Source organism: Pseudorasbora parva, chromosome 18, assembly GCF_024679245.1.
Source record: "Pseudorasbora parva isolate DD20220531a chromosome 18, ASM2467924v1, whole genome shotgun sequence".
In the NCBI taxonomy this organism is placed as follows: domain Eukaryota; kingdom Metazoa; phylum Chordata; class Actinopteri; order Cypriniformes; family Gobionidae; genus Pseudorasbora; species Pseudorasbora parva.
In genome coordinates, this window is record NC_090189.1 from 40,222,189 (window position 1) to 40,242,228 (window position 20,040).

Genomic DNA, 20,040 nt, shown 5'->3' on the forward strand with positions numbered 1-20,040 from the left:
CTCCGCAGCACACTGTTAGCTCCGCAGCACACTGTGGTCCACTCCATGTTTCAGATTTCTCCCAGTGGCAGTGTCCCGATGACATCGCTGAGGCACGACAGCTGAAGACCAGATGATGGGTCTTCTTCATGATGATTCAAACGATGGGGATCGCTGCAGCACCATGCAGGAGGCAGAACATTCCTCCGGGCACTTCTGTGGACACACCGGGGCCGGCGCAGATGTCGCTCCACGGTCGCAATGCAGGACGGAACAGCGGCTCAGCCGAGAAGCAGAACATCCCAACATCATGCCGGACACCGACGACGAGAGCCCGGATGACGCTAGCCCGGTGCAAACTTCAGCCACCATGCAGCTTAAGCCCAAGGGAGACCACCAGTGAGCACCCGCGGCGAGAAACATAAAATGTCCTCCAAACCAGAAACCAACCGCAGCAATTCAAACGTAAACATTAGAGAAGCGGTTGAAAACTGCGAAACGACGAACAACGACTTCTCAGTGGCTGCCAGCAATCAGCAACAGTCCCAATTGTAGCTCTGACTGTTAGACTAGTCACAAACATAAGGAAATAAAATAAAATGTAAATCTAATAGTACATTAACATGATTTGTTGTGGGTGGAGAAGCGGCGAACAGACGACGCCAGCGTCCTCTCCCCCATTACATTAATATTGTAATGCATTACAATATTGCCAAAACGGCCTTAAAAAGTAACTAATTGCGTTACTTTGTTACTTTTTTGGGCAAATGTAAAGACCCTTTCACACCAAATCTGAAATAATCCTCTGGCTGAAGGAAATGCAGATTACAGTAGATGCGTGTACAGTAGAGGGAGCAGATCAAACCAGCCGCTCAGCCGTCACTATTCTGGATAACGCAGAAAGTTTAACACACTTCACCAATAAAAACCTACAGTCATTTTTGTGTATGGTTTAACTGAATCGTCGAAGGGCAGCAGCAAGTACATTGGTCAATAAAGTGAGATTAAATGCATAAAAATGTTTTATATAACATTGATTGGTGGTTTGCGTAATATTTTAAGTTTGCATTGGACTGGTTTTATTCATTTTGAGGAGCACTGAAGCTTAGAGCAAGTGAGATGAGTAAATGCATTCAGTCTCGAACTACAATGACCATCATGTTCACACACGACGCCTCCGCTCTTGCGAATCTCTCAACATGAGGACAGGAGACGATTTTATTTGAAAATATATATTATATTAAATATGTAAAAAATATAATATTATATGAGCCACTAAAGTCTGATCGGTCAAATATAATATGAAAGAAATTTAAACTAAATTTTAAAAAATACAAATTTAATCATGCAAGCTTTTTATTTTATTTGTTTGCCTCAAAATGTGTAATGTTGAGCCACCTAGTAGCTGGTTTGTTTAGTTTGTTTTTATAGCAAATACAGTGCATCCGGAAAGTATTCACAGTGCTTCACTTTTACCACATTTTTTTATGTTGCAGCCTTATTTTCAAAATTGATTCAATTAATTCTTCCCCTCACAAATCTTCTAACAGTACCCCATAATGAAACCGTGAAAGATGTTTGTTTGAAATATTTGCACATTTATTTAAAAATATATTTATTTTTTTAATCACATGTAAATAATTATTCACAGCCTTTGTCAAACTGAGCTCAGGTGCTCCTGTTTCCATTGATCATCCTTGAGATGTTTCTTCAACTTGATTGGAGTCCACCTGTGGTAAATTGAGTTGATTGGGCATGATTTGGAAAGGCACACACCTGTCTATATAAGGTCCCACAGTTAACATTGCATGTCGGAACACAAACCAAGCCATGAAGTCCAAGGAATTGTCTGTAGACCTCCGAGAGAGAGGACTCTATCAAGGCACATATCTGGGGAAGGGGTACAGAAACATTTCTGTAGCATTGAAGGTCCCAGTGAACGCAGTGGCCTCTACTATCATCATCGTAAATAGAAGAAGTTTGGTACCACCAGGACTCTTCCTAGAGCTGCTGGCCAGCAAACTAAGTGATTGGTGGAGAAAGGCCTTAGTCAGGAAGGTGGTCAAAAACCCGATGGTCACTGTGACAGAGCTCCAGCGTTTCCCTGTGGAGAGATGAGAAACTTCCAGAAGAACAACCATCTCTGCAGCTCTCCACCAATCAGGCCAGTATGGTTGAGTGGCCAGACGGAAGCCGCCACTCAGTAAAAGGCACATGACAGCCCGCCTGGAGTTTGCCAAAAGACACCTGAAGGACTCTCAGACCATGAGAAACAAGATTCTCTGGTCTGATGAAACAAAGATTGAACTCTCAGAGGAAACCAGGCACCGCTCATCACCTGGCCAATACCATCCATACAGTGAAGCATAGTGGTGGCAGCATCATGAAGTGGGGGTGTTTTTCAGCAGCCGGAACTGGGAGACTAGTCGGGATCGAGGGAAAGATGGATGCAGCAATGTACAGAGACATCCTTGATGAAAACCTGCTCCAGAGCGCTTTGGACCTCAGACTGGGGTGAAGGTTCATCTTCCAACAGGACAACGACCCGAAGCACACAGCCAAGATAACAAAGGAGGGGCTACGGGACAACTCTGGGAATGTCCTTTTGGCTCAGACTTGAACCCGATTGAACATCTCTGAGGTCTGAAAATGGCTGTGAACCGACGCCCCCATCCAACCTGATGGAGTTTGAGAGGTCCTGCAAAGAAGAATGGGAGAATCTGCCCAAAAACAGGTGTGCCCAGCTCGTACCATCATACTCAACAACACTTGAGGCTGTGATTGGTGCCAAAGGAGCTTCAACAAAGTGCAGAGCAAAGACTGCGTGAATACTTATGGACATGTGATTTTTATTTATTTATAAGTCTGCAAAAATTTCACACAAACTTTTTTCATGTTGTCATTTTGGGTAATTTTAGAGGAAAATAGTGAATTGAATCCATTTTGGAATAAGGCTGTAACAACAAAATGTGGATACGTGAATGCTTTGCGGATGCATGGTAACTCTTTAATGTGAAAAAATGTATGGAATAAATATTTCCATAACCAATGCTGCTGAAAGTGTCACCAAAGCAATCTGTAACAAGAGCACATGACCAACAAACACCATCAAATGCATGTTACCTCCACAGGAAACACAACACCAACAGAAGAGCAAAGGGGAGAAGGGTGTCGATCTAATTTTTTTAAATTCATGTCAAAATCAGGATCATGATTTTAGGACAAATTGTCAAAAATGTCTGTAAATGATTATATTCATACATCATAGATGTGAGTTGATGTGGAGAACGGATGCTTGGGGCATTTAAATACCCTAATAAACAGGACAGGGTGAACATCTGCTCCCAAACTCCAGCTAGTAGAGGAGACTCAGAGATTGAGTAACACCTTCCAGCTTTAAAATGTACTTGATGTATAAATGTACAATGGAGCATCAGACTCATATTCTGTCTAGAATTGAGTATGATCACGTCAGGCTACACTTGATGTACCTGCTTGGAAGCGTCGGTCAGCAGGTCAGGCGAGGATCTGCATTGTCGAGCATCATAGTAGCCTTTACAGTACCTTCTGAAGGACACAGAACAACTCATTATTTTACACACAATCACCTTTTACAGAAACATGAGTTTCTAGAGACTTCCCACCTTTTAAAAGGCAAGTTCTTCTTCTCAGATTTCTTCGCGAAGTCCATCAGCTGCTTTTGCGTTCTCCCACTGTTGATGGCAAATTAATTTAATCCTAATCCTAAATGTCAAATCTCTCTGAAATCTCACTAATTACTCTCATATATGTATTAATCATAAGTAATTATTCAATAAAGAGTGAAGAAGTTACAAACCTACATATTTCTGATCTCGCTTTTCACACTATACGCTTAACCTTGACTTAATCTTTGTAACTATAAAATTGAAATTATAATTCATTCACTGATCTAATTCAAGGTTTATTAAAATGTATCTGCAAAATATACTTTATGAAAAGGGAACGTTCTGCAAAGGTTATCTTTAGGCTGCAAAAAAGAAAAATCAGAATCAAATCAAGTCACCTTTATTTATCTAGCGCTTCTGTTTCAAAGCAGCTTCACAGTGTTAACAGGAAGATAATGCAACAGAACTGGATTTGGCGGTACAGTCGTACTGGAGAAAACGGTGATGTTATCATCTAATTTAATTTATCATATAGTCTCAATGCGGGCAGATCGGTAATAGAGAGTTAAAAACAGAGAATGTTCTTATTTGGTTCCCAAATAACCAAATGGGAACATTTGGGGAATGTTCTGTGTGTCCCGGGTCCCAGCAGGATAACTCACTGTCACACAGCTCAAATCATCTCAAACTGTTTCTTGATCATCCCAGTGAGTTCTCAAACATCCTCTACTGTCACCAGATCTCAGTCCAATAGATCAGCTTTGGGATTTGCTGGAATGGGAGATTCACATCATGGATGTGCAGCCAAGCAAATCTGCAACTGCGGGATGCTATCATGGCAATATGGACCCAAATCTCTGAGAAATGTTTCCAGTGGCTTGTTGAATATGACATGAAGAATTAAGGCTGTTCTGAAGGCAAAAGAGGGTCCAACCCGCTACTAGAAAGGTGTACCTAATAAAGTGGCCAGTGAGTGTGTATAGAGTGCAGGGATCCATGGATAAAAGGAAGACTGATGATACCATCTGACTAAAAAACAGCGTTCCAAGAACATTTTGTCTGAAACACAACATACTCTATATTAACTTCTCGTATATAGTTGCATAAAGTGGATGTCACACTTGCATACAAGCTTATAAATCTGCAGCATCTTTTACACCAATTTTTTTAGACTGGCTTAACCCAGCCCGATCTGCCGGTGATTTGATTTCGCTCTGCATCTCATTCTGGAACCCGAACATTAATTTCTGCTGCTTCTTTTACACTTTTGCTATTGGCAGGTTTAACACGATGACAGATAGAGGAGCTCTGATCACACCTCTTGTGCAGTAGAAAATACAGAGCAGACTCCCCAGACTAATGTTCAGTTAAACTGAGTTTGGTCTGGTGATAGGCACACAAATGGATTTCAACTGTTTTCTGCCTTTGCAGGTAAGCACTAGCCTGGATGGCAGCCGAACTCAGCCTCGCCCACAAAATCTGAGCTCGGGCGGTTCGGTCTGGACTCGATCCATTAAGGAGTAATTATGAACAACAGAAACTGACCAATGAAATCATCAGGGCGGGCTTTAGACGATGACGGACAGATGATCAACAGTAACTGACCAATGAAATCATCAGGGCGGGCTTTAGACGATGACGGACAGATGATCAACAGTAACGTAATCATCACGTCATCAAAGGGGCTTGGATTATATTTGTTCGAATCCTAAACGGAGAGCTTGTTTGTATATGCATTCACCTTCACTATTTCTCTCAGCAATGATGATCATGCTGGGTAAGTACTCTGTGTATCATTAAATTATTTTTTTGTACAACACCGGCAAAGACTGTTTATTCCAGCGCGCGTACAGACAGGGCTGCCAAGTTTTACAACAAAACCCCCCATCTACTAGTCCAAAACAATTCCCCGGGTTCTCCGGAAATAAATGGTGTTTGAGGGGTAAAATGTGTGTTATTTTGGCAAGGTTGCCTGCTAAAATTCGCACTCATGGGTCTATATATAGCATAATTGAGGCATAATTTAACCCGCGGACATGGAAAACAACTGGCGGGTACAACTGCAGACTTGGCAACAGTGCATTTGAGCTCTGTTGACATTTGACAACTAGCGTTATGCGTCGCTCCGCTGCTCTGATTGGTTGTTGGTCTATCCAATTGAGGTCTTTCCTGGATCAGTTGAAACGCCTCATAATCACAGCCCAATGGAGCATCAGACTCATATTCTGACTAGACTTGAGTATGACCACGTCAGACTAGGTTAGCACACCAGAACAACATTAAATGGCAATAATCCACAGCCTGTTTCTGACAGTATCTACCTGTAACTAAAGCAGGATCCCCTGCTGTAGAGGAGCGATTTCTGCTTGCCCTTTGGTTCCTCAGAAAGCCGGAAGAAGGCATGGTATTCCACACACATCTTCCAGAAGGCCTTGCAGACGTCACGACTGGCCATGGCAAACTCTACGGTGTCCTTGCAGGACGCCTGAGCACACACAACGACAAAAACATTTTACGATTTGTTCCTTGTATCACAAAAAAATTCATTTTGTGGAAAACAAGTAAGAAATGATATGAGCAACAATAATTACCTCAATCGTTGTATGAAGTTTTATCAAAAAGTGCTTTCTCTTGAAGCTGAGTTTACGGATATTGGCCCAGCTGAAAGTGTTTATTTTGGTATTTCCCTAAAAAAAAAAACATTGAAGATAATAGTAAACAGGTGTTTGTTGGATATGAAAATGTGAAAATTTTGGAATATTTGGGTCAATTTTCAGCTATTTTAAATTTTTGGAAAAACCTACTTTTGCAAACTAGTTCTCAATTTTGCCCAATCTGAAAAGAACCAGTGCAGAGTCTGACTGCCAATAATTATCCCCAAATAATTCACCAAACTTGGTGCACCTATTTAAAGGCTCAGTCTGAGGCGTGTGAAAAAGGACGGTGGGACTGGCTATGTTCGTGGTTCTATATAATGAAAAAAAAAAACATGAAAACCGCTAAGCAACAGCAAATAGCTGAGCAACAGTCAGGCCGATTGACCTGAAAACTGCATGCAGTGTCTTTGCCAAAGGTGCCATGATTGTCAATGAGGACAGTGGCGCATCTCAAAAAACACGGCCACCGTCGACTAATGAATTATGCACCTATTGGACAAGGTTAACATTGGCCGATCGGAAAGTGGCCAAATATACCCAAAATCCTATACAAAAACTCTCGAAGTACATGCAACGAATGAATCTAAACAAGCATGCTAATTATAGATAGCGCTATAAAGTGTTAAAGACATTTTTCTGTAGTAAATTGCCTGTATTGTACTCTTCCATCTCCGATCTAGGTGGCTACAGACTGGCTAAATAAAACATAATACCTTTTTACGCGTCTTTTCAGGCCTTTAAGCACTGGAACCCTGATAAAGGCTTCTTGCGGCTATACTCTAAAAAACGGTGCAATATAGTACTAAAAGTGGTTCTTTGACTGATCACAGGGGAACCAAATACCCCTTTTCCAGCAGAATGAACCGGGTGCTAACTCAGAGCCAGTGCTAGTGCTAGCTCATAGTTGGTTCGACTTGAGAGCCTTTAAAGGTTTTGTTCTTTGCGTGTTTTTGAAGCTTTGATTATGTTTACAGTGTGCAATATAACATGAGTTCATGTTCCGCGTGTAAAAAAACAGTATTTTTCACACAATTGACTTATCTGTACAGCGCTGTTTCCTCTGTCCTAAAAACGGCCTGATGATTTCCTTGTTCTATGAAGTCCCTCCTTCAGAAACACGTAACGAGTTCTGATTGGGCCAGCGCTTCCTGTGTTGTGATTGGACAGCAGCTTAGCGCACTTTGCCCGGAAAGGTCCCGCCTCTTACCATAACGGGGAGATGCAAGCGCTGAATGCGCGCTCTTCTCCACGTGGGAGAGTAGCGAGACCACGCCCCCTATTTTGTGTGTTCTTGTGGGCGGAGGGTTCGTCAACAAACGGCTCTAGTGGCGTCACTACAGCAGGAAGTGCAGCGGTGTAGTCCAAACCGGCCGTTTGCTGAACTTCTGTTAAATAAAATATCTCGCATTGGCATTGAACTTTGAGCTTTATAATTTTACAGGTATTATTTATGCTCTAACAGCAACATTACACACTAACTAAAGTTTGAAAGATGGAATCGCGAAGAACGGGACCTTTAAGAACCGGTTTGGCTTCGCACAGGCTAGAGAGCAGCACAGAGCTATAGGTCTTACGTCACTGTAAACGTCTCATCTTTCTCGTTAGCATTTTAGCAATGCTAGCGAGGCAGCGGGAAATACAAACACACCAGGCTTGTTCGAGATGCATCGGTGCTGCGCAGACCGATCCGCGTATGATATCAAAATACCGCGTGAGTGATTAAAAAGCATAAGGAGTCGTTTGCGCTCGCTGTACTTTGATGTCATACGGCGATCGGTCTGCACAGCGCCGATGCATCTCGAACGAGCCTTCCCTCAACAATAGTGAACGTTACTGTTAATTCACATGGCTTTACGACATCGTAAATCATCGGCATTAAAACACAGCGAATCCAACGCATTCATGCAGTTCGCCGTAAGCATAGAGGGGATTACAAACGAGCAGCAGCTATTAGCTCCATTAGCTGATATTTAAAAAATGGCGGATCTCAAGTGCGTGTTCATCTCGCTGACCCCGCCCCCAGCGCCTGACGTAAGCGGTTCTTACTTCTAGCCCAGCAATGTTTTGGTGCTACTTTAGAACCGCTTTTTCTAGTTCGGAGCTGGTGCTTTGGCTGTGGAAACCCAAGAAAACGATTTGAAACTAGGCTCTGGCTCCAAACTAGCACTAGCACTAGCACTAGCACTGCCTTGGTGGAAAAGGGGTACCAGTGGTTCTACACAGACTATTTGGTATCAAAAGTGGTTCCCCTAAGATTACAAGCCAAGAACCACTTTTAGTGCCAAATAGCACCAATTTCTTTTAGAGTGTATATTTATTATTATTATTTTTATTATTATTATTTTTCATACAGCTCATACCTGAAAAACCAGCACTCCAGAGTGAGTGACAGCCAAATTAATCCTCATGTTTTCTCCATCTCTGGCTGGTTGCGGCCGGATGCCGTACATGTCCAGCTTACGGGCCATCTCGAGCAGCCCGATCTCCGCTTCAGCTGGAGACTGACCTCTGCAGCACAGAGCAAATACAGCCGCTTACTGTCTCTCGGTTGTTTTTAACGTAAAACTGTGTTAAGTCAGTGTGGCAAGGGGGGCGTGGTTCAGCGAGGTCTGCAGCGGGAGAGAGGGCCACGGGACGAGCGGTAAGTGAGTGGGTTGGACGCAGATTAATAACACCTGTCTCTTGTTCTAGTAATGAGCGCGGAGACGGGATAAAACACCAGCGGAACCGGAGACCGAGGAGAGAGAGAGTCGGACTGTTGGTGCGAGACACTGAGTTTACCGGAAGCCGGAAGTGCGTGACCCGGAAGTGATACAGAGACTGAGCGATATATGAGAAAACAGACACACGAAGAAGGGTGCACGTTTGTGTTTGAGTTGAGAATAAAAAAGCATCAACAGTCCTGCCGACCCCCGTGTCCTCTTCCTTCCTTACCTGATCGAACTTGTTACACTGGTGCCGAAACCCGGGAAGGAAGCAGGACAGAGCCGCCGCCATGACAACGCCCTCCGCCTCGCCATTTGCGGAGATCATCACCTCCCTCGCGGTCCTCCACCAGGAACATCATAAGGCGTTGCTGGACCTTCGGACTGAACAGGAGACCCGCTTCGCGGCCATAGTCCAAGGCCAGCAAGAGGACCGCGAGCAGTTCCGGAGCTGGATGGACCGGGAGGTTCGCGCCGAGGCCGCTGGGCGGGCCAGCGCACCGGTGCACGTGCCCCTACAGAAGATGGGGCCGGAAGACGACCCCGAGGCCTTCGTGGATCTCTTCCAAAAAGCCGCGGAGGCCTGCGGGTGGCCCCGGGCACAGTGGCCGGTGCGCCTCATCCCTCTTCTATCAGGCGAAGCCCAGGCGGCCGCGCAACATCTACCGGTTGCGAACCTCCTGGACTACGACGACCTGAAGCGGGCCATACTTCAGCGGGTCGGCCGGACCCCAGAACAACACCGCCAGCGTTTCCGCTCCCTGGAGTGGGGCGAGTCCGGTCGACCCTTCGCATTGGCCCAACAGCTCCGGGACGAGTGCCGCAGATGGCTGCTGGCCGGCGGCAGTGACGTGGACCATGTCGTCGATCTGGTGGTGCTGGAGCAGTTTATCACTCGGCTCCCCAGGAAGACCGCCGAGTGGGTCCAGTGCCACCGGCCCACGTCGCTGGAGACGGCCATCAATTTGGCGGAGGACCACCTGGTGGCGTGCCCGGGGGTCGGCGCACCCCCACTAACTTCTCCCTCTCTCTCTCCCCCTTCTCTCTCTCTCTCTCGACCTGTCCCTCTCCCCAGGTCCCGCCCTCCAGGCCCTCCTCGCGTTCCCCCCAGAGGCCGGGGTGGGATGGGCCTTGGACCGTCTGGGAGTTCGCGGGTCCCGCCCAGGGGGGCGGGGCCGCTGGGGACGGGTAGTGACTATGGATCCGGTTCCGGCCCCTATCCGCGCTCAGCCTCCAACCCACTCCCCGCCGCCGGGGCGGCGGGTAGGCCTGGGCTGGCCTGCTGGCGGTGCGGTGATCCGGATCATTTTGTGGACCGATGTCCGATGATGGACATCGGAACAATGATCCGGATCCCGGACGTCCAGCGGGCCACCCCCGATCAAGCAGGAGAGTACCAAATTCCTGTAAGTATCAAGGGGGGTACATATCAGGCCTTGGTGGATTCAGGATGTAACCAAACCTCGATCCATCAAAGCCTGATTCAGCCTGGGGCGTTGGATACAAGCCGCGTGGTTAAGGTGCGGTGTGTGCACGGGGATGTGGTGGAATATCCGGTTGTCCCAGTCACGATACAGTTTAGGGGGAAAAAGCATAGTGTTGAGGTGGCGGTTAGTCCCCACCTCCGGCATCCGCTAATTCTGGGGACGAATTGGCCCGCCTTTTCGGCGTTATTGGGGTCGTTGTGCGCGGATGCCGCTTGGGGAAACAAGGCTAGGAACGGGGCGGTGCGAGTGCAGGTTGGCGAGGCTGATACGGGGCCCTTGAGAACGGCTTCAGAGGAACCGAGCGGGGTTGAGAGACTGATTCTCTCGGACCGCGATGACTTCCCTCTGGAGCAGTCTCAAGACGAGACGCTAAAACATGCGTTTCAACAGGTCCGCACTATCGACGGTCAGTCCCTCCAACCCGCATTGCCCGTCACGTATCCTTATTTTGCCATATTTAAAGATAGGTTGTATCGAGTGACCCAAGACGCTCAGACAAAAATGGATACAACCCAATTGTTAGTACCAAAGAGCCGCCGGGAAATGCTTTTCCAGGCGGCTCATTCTAACCCAATGGCGGGCCACCTGGGACAGGCGGCCACGCTGAATCGTTTAATGACCCGATTCTTTTGGCCAGGCATTTATGACAATGTGCGCAGGTGGTGCGCGTCTTGTCCTGAATGTCAGTTGGTGAACCCACTGGCCGCCCCAAAAGCGCCATTGCGCCCTCTTCCATTAATGCAGGTCCCCTTCGAGAGAATTGCGATGGACCTCATCGGGCCATTAGAACGATCCGCACGCGGGCATCGTTTTGCGCTAGTTATCGTGGACTACGCAACACGATACCCGGAAGCAGTGGCTCTCCGCAACATCTCGGCGAAGAGTGTTGCGGACGCACTGTTTCGTTTAATCTCCCGGGTGGGGATTCCGAAAGAAATCCTCACTGATCAAGGCACGGCGTTTATGTCGCGCACGTTAAGCGAATTGTACGGATTATTGGGCATTAAATCCATTCGAACCAGCGTCTATCACCCACAAACAGACGGTTTGGTCGAACGATTTAATCGCACTCTTAAATCCATGATCCGTAAATTCGTACAAGAAGACGCCAAAAATTGGGATCGGTGGTTAGAACCCCTCTTATTTGCTGTGCGCGAGGTCCCGCAAGCCTCCACGGGGTTTTCCCCCTTCGAGCTTCTCTACGGGCGTCAGCCACGGGGGGTGCTGGACGTCCTACGAGAAACTTGGGAGGAGGGGCCGTCGTTGGCCAAAAACGAAATTCAGTACGTCATGGACTTGCGAACAAAACTCCACACATTGGGGCGGCTATCTAGGGAGAATTTGTTGCAAGCCCAGGACCGCCAGAGCCGGTCATATAACAGGGGTACTAAACTGCGCAAATTCACACCGGGAGAGAAAGTGCTCGTTCTACTCCCAACCTCGAGCTCAAAATTAATGTCGAAGTGGCAGGGGCCGTTTGAGGTCGCACGACAGATAGGAGAGCTCGATTATGAAGTGATACGATCCGATAGGAACGGGGCACGTCAAATATACCACCTCAATCTGCTGAAAAAATGGAATGAGGTGGAATCGGTGTTGTTGGCAACGGTGATCGGGGGAGAGGATGATCTCGGGCCAGAGGCGAGCATTAAAGCGCAATCAGTCGCGCTGGCCCCTGGGGGAGACCACCTCTCACCGTTACAACTCGCTGATTTATCGAAGTTGCAAGCGGAGTTCGCTGACGTGTTCTCGCCCCTACCGGGACGTACCGACTTGATTCAGCACCATATCGAGACCGAGCCGGGCGTGGTAGTTCGCAGCCGGCCGTATCGCTTGCCTGAACACAAGAAAAAAGTAGTTCAGGACGAATTAGGCGCAATGCTCGACATGGGAGTAATCGAGGAGTCCAACAGTGACTGGGCGAGCCCGATAGTTTTGGTCCCCAAAACGGATGGCTCGGTCAGGTTCTGTGTGGACTACCGCAAGGTGAACGCTGTGTCGAAGTTCGACGCGTATCCAATGCCACGGGTTGACGAATTGCTTGATCGGTTAGGCTCGGCTCGATTTTATTCGACACTGGACTTAACAAAGGGCTATTGGCAGATCCCCTTGTCTCCATTGTCCAAAGAAAAAACAGCTTTCACCACGCCGTTCGGATTACACCAATTTGTCACGCTTCCTTTCGGCTTGTTCGGGGCGCCCGCAACCTTCCAGCGACTCATGGATAGGATTTTGCGTCCCCATGCTGCATATGCTGCTGCGTACCTAGATGACATAGTGATTTATAGTCACGACTGGCAGCGGCATATGCAGCATGTGAGGGCGGTCCTGAGGTCGCTGAGGAGAGCGGGGCTCACGGCCAATCCGAAGAAGTGTGCGATTGGGCGGGTGGAAGTAAGGTATCTGGGCTTCCACTTGGGTCATGGACAGGTGCGTCCCCAAATTGATAAGACTGCCGCAATTGCAACCTGTCCGAGGCCCAAGACCAAAAAGGAGGTAAGACAGTTCTTGGGGCTGGCGGGATATTATAGACGGTTTATACCAAATTATTCGGACCTCACCAGCCCTTTGACTGATCTTACTAGAAAGGGGCTACCAGATACGGTCCAGTGGACGGAGCCGTGTCAACAGGCTTTTACCCAAGTAAAGGCTGCCCTATGTGGCGGGCCGCTGTTACACTCCCCTGACTTTTCTCTCCCTTTCTTGTTGCAGACTGACGCGTCGGACAGGGGGCTGGGCGCAGTCCTGGCCCAGGAGGTGGAGGGGGGAGAGCGGCCGGTGCTGTACATTAGCCGTAAGCTCTCCAAGAGAGAAGCTAAGTACAGCACCATAGAAAAGGAGTGTTTGGCCATCAGATGGGCCGTTCTCACCCTCCGCTATTACCTCCTGGGGCGGGAGTTCACTCTCTGTTCGGACCACGCTCCTCTCCAATGGCTCCACCGCATGAAGGATACCAATGCGCGGATCACCCGTTGGTATCTGGCTCTTCAGCCGTTTAAGTTCAAGGTGGTCCACAGGCCGGGTGCTCAGATGGCTGTGGCCGATTTCCTCTCCAGAAATGGGGGGGGGGGGGGCTGCAGGCCGGACGGCTCCCCGGCCTGAGTCGGGCGGTGGGGGTATGTGGCAAGGGGGGCGTGGTTCAGCGAGGTCTGCAGCGGGAGAGAGGGCCACGGGACGAGCGGTAAGTGAGTGGGTTGGACGCAGATTAATAACACCTGTCTCTTGTTCTAGTAATGAGCGCGGAGACGGGATAAAACACCAGCGGAACCGGAGACCGAGGAGAGAGAGAGTCGGACTGTTGGTGCGAGACACTGAGTTTACCGGAAGCCGGAAGTGCGTGACCCGGAAGTGATACAGAGACTGAGCGATATATGAGAAAACAGACACACGAAGAAGGGTGCACGTTTGTGTTTGAGTTGAGAATAAAAAGCATCAACAGTCCTGCCGACCCCCGTGTCCTCTTCCTTCCTTACCTGATCGAACTTGTTACAGTCAGCATCTAAGACAAATTGTGAGTTACTCTACCAAAGAAAATGATTTGCATTCATCCCTCTGTATGTCACTAAGCCCTATTCCGACCGGATTAGTTTAACATGGTGACGTGGGGGTAAAGTAATTATTACCAGAGGTTCTCTGTGATATTAGTCCCGTCCGAATGTACCATCTCGATAATCATTACGGACAATGTCAGGAAAGATCACCAAGACCGGAAAAATGACCTTGGGTAATACCAATCCCGTTTGAATAGACCCGCTGTAAAACTGTGCGGTAAAAAAATCCGTCATTTCCGGTTTAAAAGTTTAAAAAAAGCGCATTTTGCGAGCTTGGAGGCGCTTGAAGGATTCGTTTGCGTTGTAGGTGGTGGGACAAATCTGTTGCAAACCTCCAGTATTTTCCACATATCATTTAAAGCAAAAAGATCAAAAGCACTTATAGAGGCACAACACTTATTTTAGCTCTAGGAAAGTGTCTATTACCAACATAACCCAATCAGAAGCGTTAGACTGGACCTAACTGTTTATTAAAACACACACACACACATATATATATCAGACTGGCGCTCATATTGTGTTTGCTCACGTGATAACAGCAATGTCATACACACGACGACACGGAGGATACTGTGGTGTGTAAAGCGAGTTACTCCTCCCACTTCTGCTAGTCTTATTGAGATGTCTTATCCCGTGCGAATTGGCCATTAATATTACAGACGTCCTGAGGTAAAATGACTTCACCCCCACGTCCCCATGTAAATCTAATCGCGTCCGAATAGGGCTATAGTCTGTCTGTCTTGTGTTTTTGCATTCGTCACATGTTTCTTGGTCTCAGTTTCCCGCCACTTGTCTGTTTCCTTGGTTACCCTCATTAGTCTAGTTCTGGTCAGCTGTGTTCAGTTTATCTTCATCTGTGCCCCTCATTCATTCCCTCATCTGTGTTTGTATTTAACTTCCTCCTTCATTCATTCTAAATCGAGGTAAGTTCTTTTAAAAATGTTAAAACTCCTGTAGCGTGTGCGTTGGGTATGTTTAGGGTTAGTGTAAGGGGAGCGGATTTACAGTTAACAACCATTACGCCTATGGAAGTCCCCAGAAAGCTGCGCCAGACGTGTGTGTGAGAGAGAGAGAGAGAGAGAGAGAGAGAGAGAGAGAGAGAGAGAGAGAGAGAGAGAGAGAGAGAGAGAGAGAGAGTGTGTGTGTAACAAATTGAAATACTTCTGCAGAATAAAGACTGATTACCAATTGGCACCTTACCTGATCCAAATTAAAGATTATCGTCAGAGAAAACTCCTGACGAAGTATCGTTTGAGTGAGCACAGTCTGAGTGTGGAGACGGGCCGACACAAGCAGAGCTGGAGAGCCAGAGAGCTCAGACTGTGCTCACACTGCCCTGATGGAGTCGTGTGTGTGTGTGTGTGTGTGTGTGTGTGTGTGTGTGTGTGTGTGTGTGTGTGTGTGTGTGTGTGTGTGTGTGTGTGTGTGTGTGTGTGTGTGTGTGTGTGTCAGAGAGCTCAGACTCTGCTCACACTGCCCTGATGGAGTCGTAGAGGACGAGCTGCACTTCCTCACACAGTGCAGCAAATATAACAACATCAGAGAAATGTACTTCACCCAAATCACTCAAATGTTCCCCGAATTCCAGCAAGCAAGTGACATCGCCAAACTGTGTTATATCTTAGGAGAAAAAGAGAAATGTCTCCACTTGGCAGCACAGTATGTGTCCTCCTGCCATATCATGAGGGACAAAGGCTGAACCCTCTTTAGTCTCTTCACTGCTCTCTGGAACCATTTACCCTGTATCTTACAACCGATTGAGTTATGTCATAATATATTTACAATATAGCAATGTATATGTTTTTTTCTTTTTTTTTCTTCTTCTTTAAATATATTTTGTATTTAGATATCTATACCTGTATAACTTGTTTCATGTTTAATGCTTTGGCAACATTGTACTATCCGACAGTCATGCCAATAAAGCTGAATTGAATTGAATTGAATTGAATTGAATTGAATTGAATTGAATTGAATTGAATTGAATTGAGAGAGAGAGAGAGAGAGAGAGAGAGAGAGAGAGAACACATTGCCTACATTAAATACTTATTAATTCACCACTTACTGATGCATAAGGCTCTTCATTAAATAACGTGACGTTTTGTCTTCTATAAAAAGTTAAGCTTCCAAAGGCATGAACTGAAAACGCGCCAGATTGAACACGCGCTGTGAATGTATGTCGCGAGTGTAGTCGCGATTACCTCAGCTCTCATCACGAGAGCTCATTTATCTGACTCCTGCAGTCAGTGCTCAGTGCTGTGATACTCGCGCGGTGACTCACTCATTATATTGAACACACACGTTCAGTTTTTAATTGTAGTGTCTTCTCTAACTCAGTCACAGTAATCCAGTTGCGGTGGCTTTGGGAATGGCCTCACAGGGCAGCGAAGCATTCTGGGAATTGAAGTCTTTCATCCCCATGAGACAAAAATACATTTTCTGTCTTTTCTCAGTCTAGAAGGCACCACATTCAAAAATAATTTCACATTTCTACTACATTGATGACCAGTTTAAATACAGATTCATCTTCCCAGCTGAAGTACCCCTTTAATTGACATTACAAGCCACCAGAATTTCATCTTACTTTCTGGAAGGACAAATATCAGGATCATGCTCAGTTTGGACCGCTGAATGACTACAGGTGACGTTACCTGTGTCTCTGATGGAAGCGTGTGATCTTTTTGTGGAGGCACTCCTGGTTTGGGATGTACCTCTTGTTTTCCAAATGCTGCTTGTCCAGCTCTTCTACACAGTCCCCAATCTCTGCTGCAGAAACACACAGGCCTTCGTTTTGTTATTCAAGCTTATAGGAAAAGATAAGGCCTAAGAGATTATATGGAGGCAAAAGCACACACAAATGAAAGGGTTAAACTCTAAACCATCAAGAGTGTAACTCAAAACGCACGCACACAGACACACACAGACACACACACACACACACACACACACACACAGACACACACACACACACACACACGCACACAGACACACACAGACACACACACACACACACACACACACACAGACACACACACACACACACACACACACACACACACACACACTAAAGCCAAGCTACGGGGGAAACTCTACATACCCTGAAGAAGATATGAAACCAGCAGAGCAGCGCTGTTATCATTACAGGTCAGACTGCCATTAGACAGATCCTGCTTGATCTGCAGCGCGAACAGATACCTGCAGAACAGAGAACAGTCCAGAACATGATGACCGCCTGCTGTCTCGTGTGTGTGTGTGTGTGTGGGTATGTTTTTGTGAAACATCAGGACTCAAATGTGTATAATGACATGGTTATGACACCGGTATTACAGGAGAGGGTGAAATATGAGGACATTACCCATGTCCCCACTTTTCAAAAGGCTTATAAATCACACAGGAGGAGTTTTATTTAGAAAGTAAAAATGCAGAATGTTTCCTGTTGATGGGTAGGTTTAGGGGTTGTGTGTGTATTGGGCCTGGTAAACCCTACGTTATGGGGACAAAATGTCCCCACAAAGATGGCAGTATCCAACATCCTTATCCTTGTGGGGACATTTTTTGGTCCCCATGAGGAAAATATCTTATAAATCATACTAAGTGATGTTTTTTGAAAATGTAAAAATGCAGAATGTTTCCTGTGATGGGTAGGTGCAGGAGCAGTGTAAGGGGATAGAAAATACAGTTTGTACAGTATAAAATACATTACGTCTATGGTGAGTCCCCACAAAGATAGTGAACCAGACGTGTGGGTGTGTGTGTGTGTGTGTGTGTGTGTGTGTGTGTGTGTGTGTGTGTGTGTGTGTGTGTGTGTGTGTGTGTGTGTGTGTGTGTGTGTGTGTGTGTGTGTGTGTGTGTGGCACCTGGTTAGCTCTTTCTGCAGCTGTCCTGGGTCTGGTGGGAAAAACTTCACTATGAAGCGGAAGGTCACACCATTTCTCCCTGTTTTAAGAAGAGGAGAATAAATATCGTTTCTGTTGTTCGAACTGTAAATTACAGAAAATCATTTAGGCTACTTTTGGAATCCACACCACTGGGAACATCGCGAGAGGGAAAAGATGTCCCCATTCTCAGGTGGTTCAAGTTGGTCACTGGGTCTGCGAGTCAAGTCCAAAAAGAATCGAACCCAATGCTTTGGGAATCGAGAGTTTGGGAATTGATTCCATCAAAGAGAATCGACTCTTTAACAGCCTTTTTCGTCCCAAAACCTCAGCAGTCACTTGTTGCCTCGCTGCCTTATCAGGCAATGATTTGTAAGGCAATGTAAGCGCACTAATAAAGCACCTCACAAAACTGATTTCAGACAGACTTCTGTAAGGCAGCGTAACAGTTTAATGGTCTACAGCTAAATAGAGCGAGCTTTGGTGAGCACTAAACACATTTAATTAGAAGCGTACGTTTACACCAGGCTTGTGCACAATTCAGAATTGAATTGAGAATGACTCCTGATCTCCAATTCAATTCTTGAATGTGAATTGATGTCAAAAACAGGATGAAGATTTACAATTCGAATTTGAATTAAAGCAAGCAGAATTGAAATTCAAGAAAAGTTCAAAGATATTCATATCATCTTGCCATATCAGCTTCATCTGCAGCTGTTGAGGGAATCTTTAGTGCTGCAGAAAGATCTTCAGAGCAGAAAGATGATAAAACCCTTGAGGAGCGATTGAGAATCAGACGATAACTGCATTTGCAATGACTTTGTGTTATTTGATTACTTAGAAAGGAAAATAGCATTGGAACAAAACTAATTAAACAACATTGAGGGGTCATTATCTGTATTTTAGGACACAGGGTTGAGGAGTGGCATGTAATGGTATATTTTTATATTATTTATAAGGAAATTGTGGTTCACTATTGTACAGAAATATTTGAGGTTTGAATTAAGGAACTGATTAAGATAACACAATTAAGGAAAATAAGGTTACTTGTTTATTTTTTAGAGAATTAGCTCAATTATGCAGTTTTATTTAGAGACACCATTGGTAGTTCCCAGCATGCTTTGCATATGGCTGGAAATGGAGATTAATATTAAAATGAAGTGTTGTTTAATGTGTTTTTGAGTGAAGGGAAACATCTGTTAATGTATAATGTTCATTTATGTTTGACATTTGAAAGAATTTCTGTTATGTTGAAGTTTTGACCGTTACCATTGTGCAGAAGAGTAGACCTTATGGTCAGGTTGTGATGTGAATAACTGCAAGTATTATGATTAATGTTATTAAGAATGTTGCTTTATTCAATGAGCAATAACTTTGCTAATGATAACAAGTAAATAATAATAATAATAATAATAATGATAATAATAATAATAATAATAATAATAATAATAATAATAATAATAATAATGATAATAATAATAATGATGATAATAATAATAATAATAATAATAATGATAATAATAATAATAATATTGTTTCTTTTGTGCCCGCATCAAACAGACTATTAATTGAATAACTAAAAAAGTCATATATACTAATTTATATATTTTAATATAAATTAAATTAAAAAAGTATATTCCACTAATAATATTTAAATTATCATAAAAACTCCTTTGTATAAATATTACTACTTTGTATAAAAATATTACATGTAATATTGTTACCATAATTTTTTAAAATTAGATACTGTGTAATATTTTTACAGTGTAGATACGTGTAATGAAATTATGTTATTAAATTACAAAATTAATGTAATTGTATTACTGAGGTAAAATGTGTAATTCAATTAGTTACTAATCATATTAAAAGGAAATTACTTTGCATTGATAAAGTAATCCAAACCACATTTATAATGGGTAACTTATAACAGTAAGCGATTACATTTCCAAAGTAACCTTCCTAACACTGAATGTGTGTGAGACTCACACTTTCTTTCTGTTGTGCGACTGTGTGGAATTTCTTTGAATTGTCATTCATTTAATTCCACTTCCTGTCATTCCAATTCTACTTCCTGTGGGGCGGAGTCAATTCAATTCAAATTCCAATTCATTAATTGAATGGAGGCCAATTCCGAAATTCTGA

At 45.1% G+C, this 20,040-nt stretch overlaps 1 protein-coding gene across 1 annotated transcript in view; it reads right to left on the reverse strand.

Moving 5' to 3' along the window:
• The window catches only part of frmd7 (FERM domain containing 7), a 37,958-nt gene that overhangs the window by 5,964 nt on the left and 11,954 nt on the right, over window positions 1-20,040 (reverse strand). The window contains exons 5-12 of the mRNA XM_067423844.1: window positions 17,881-17,959; window positions 17,121-17,218; window positions 16,675-16,789; window positions 8,644-8,791; window positions 6,218-6,313; window positions 5,948-6,111; window positions 3,624-3,692; window positions 3,471-3,546 (exon numbers count right to left, since the gene is read on the reverse strand). Of these exons, the coding sequence (XP_067279945.1) occupies window positions 3,471-3,546; window positions 3,624-3,692; window positions 5,948-6,111; window positions 6,218-6,313; window positions 8,644-8,791; window positions 16,675-16,789; window positions 17,121-17,218; window positions 17,881-17,959 (845 nt within the window). The remainder of the gene's footprint in view (window positions 1-3,470; window positions 3,547-3,623; window positions 3,693-5,947; window positions 6,112-6,217; window positions 6,314-8,643; window positions 8,792-16,674; window positions 16,790-17,120; window positions 17,219-17,880; window positions 17,960-20,040) is intronic.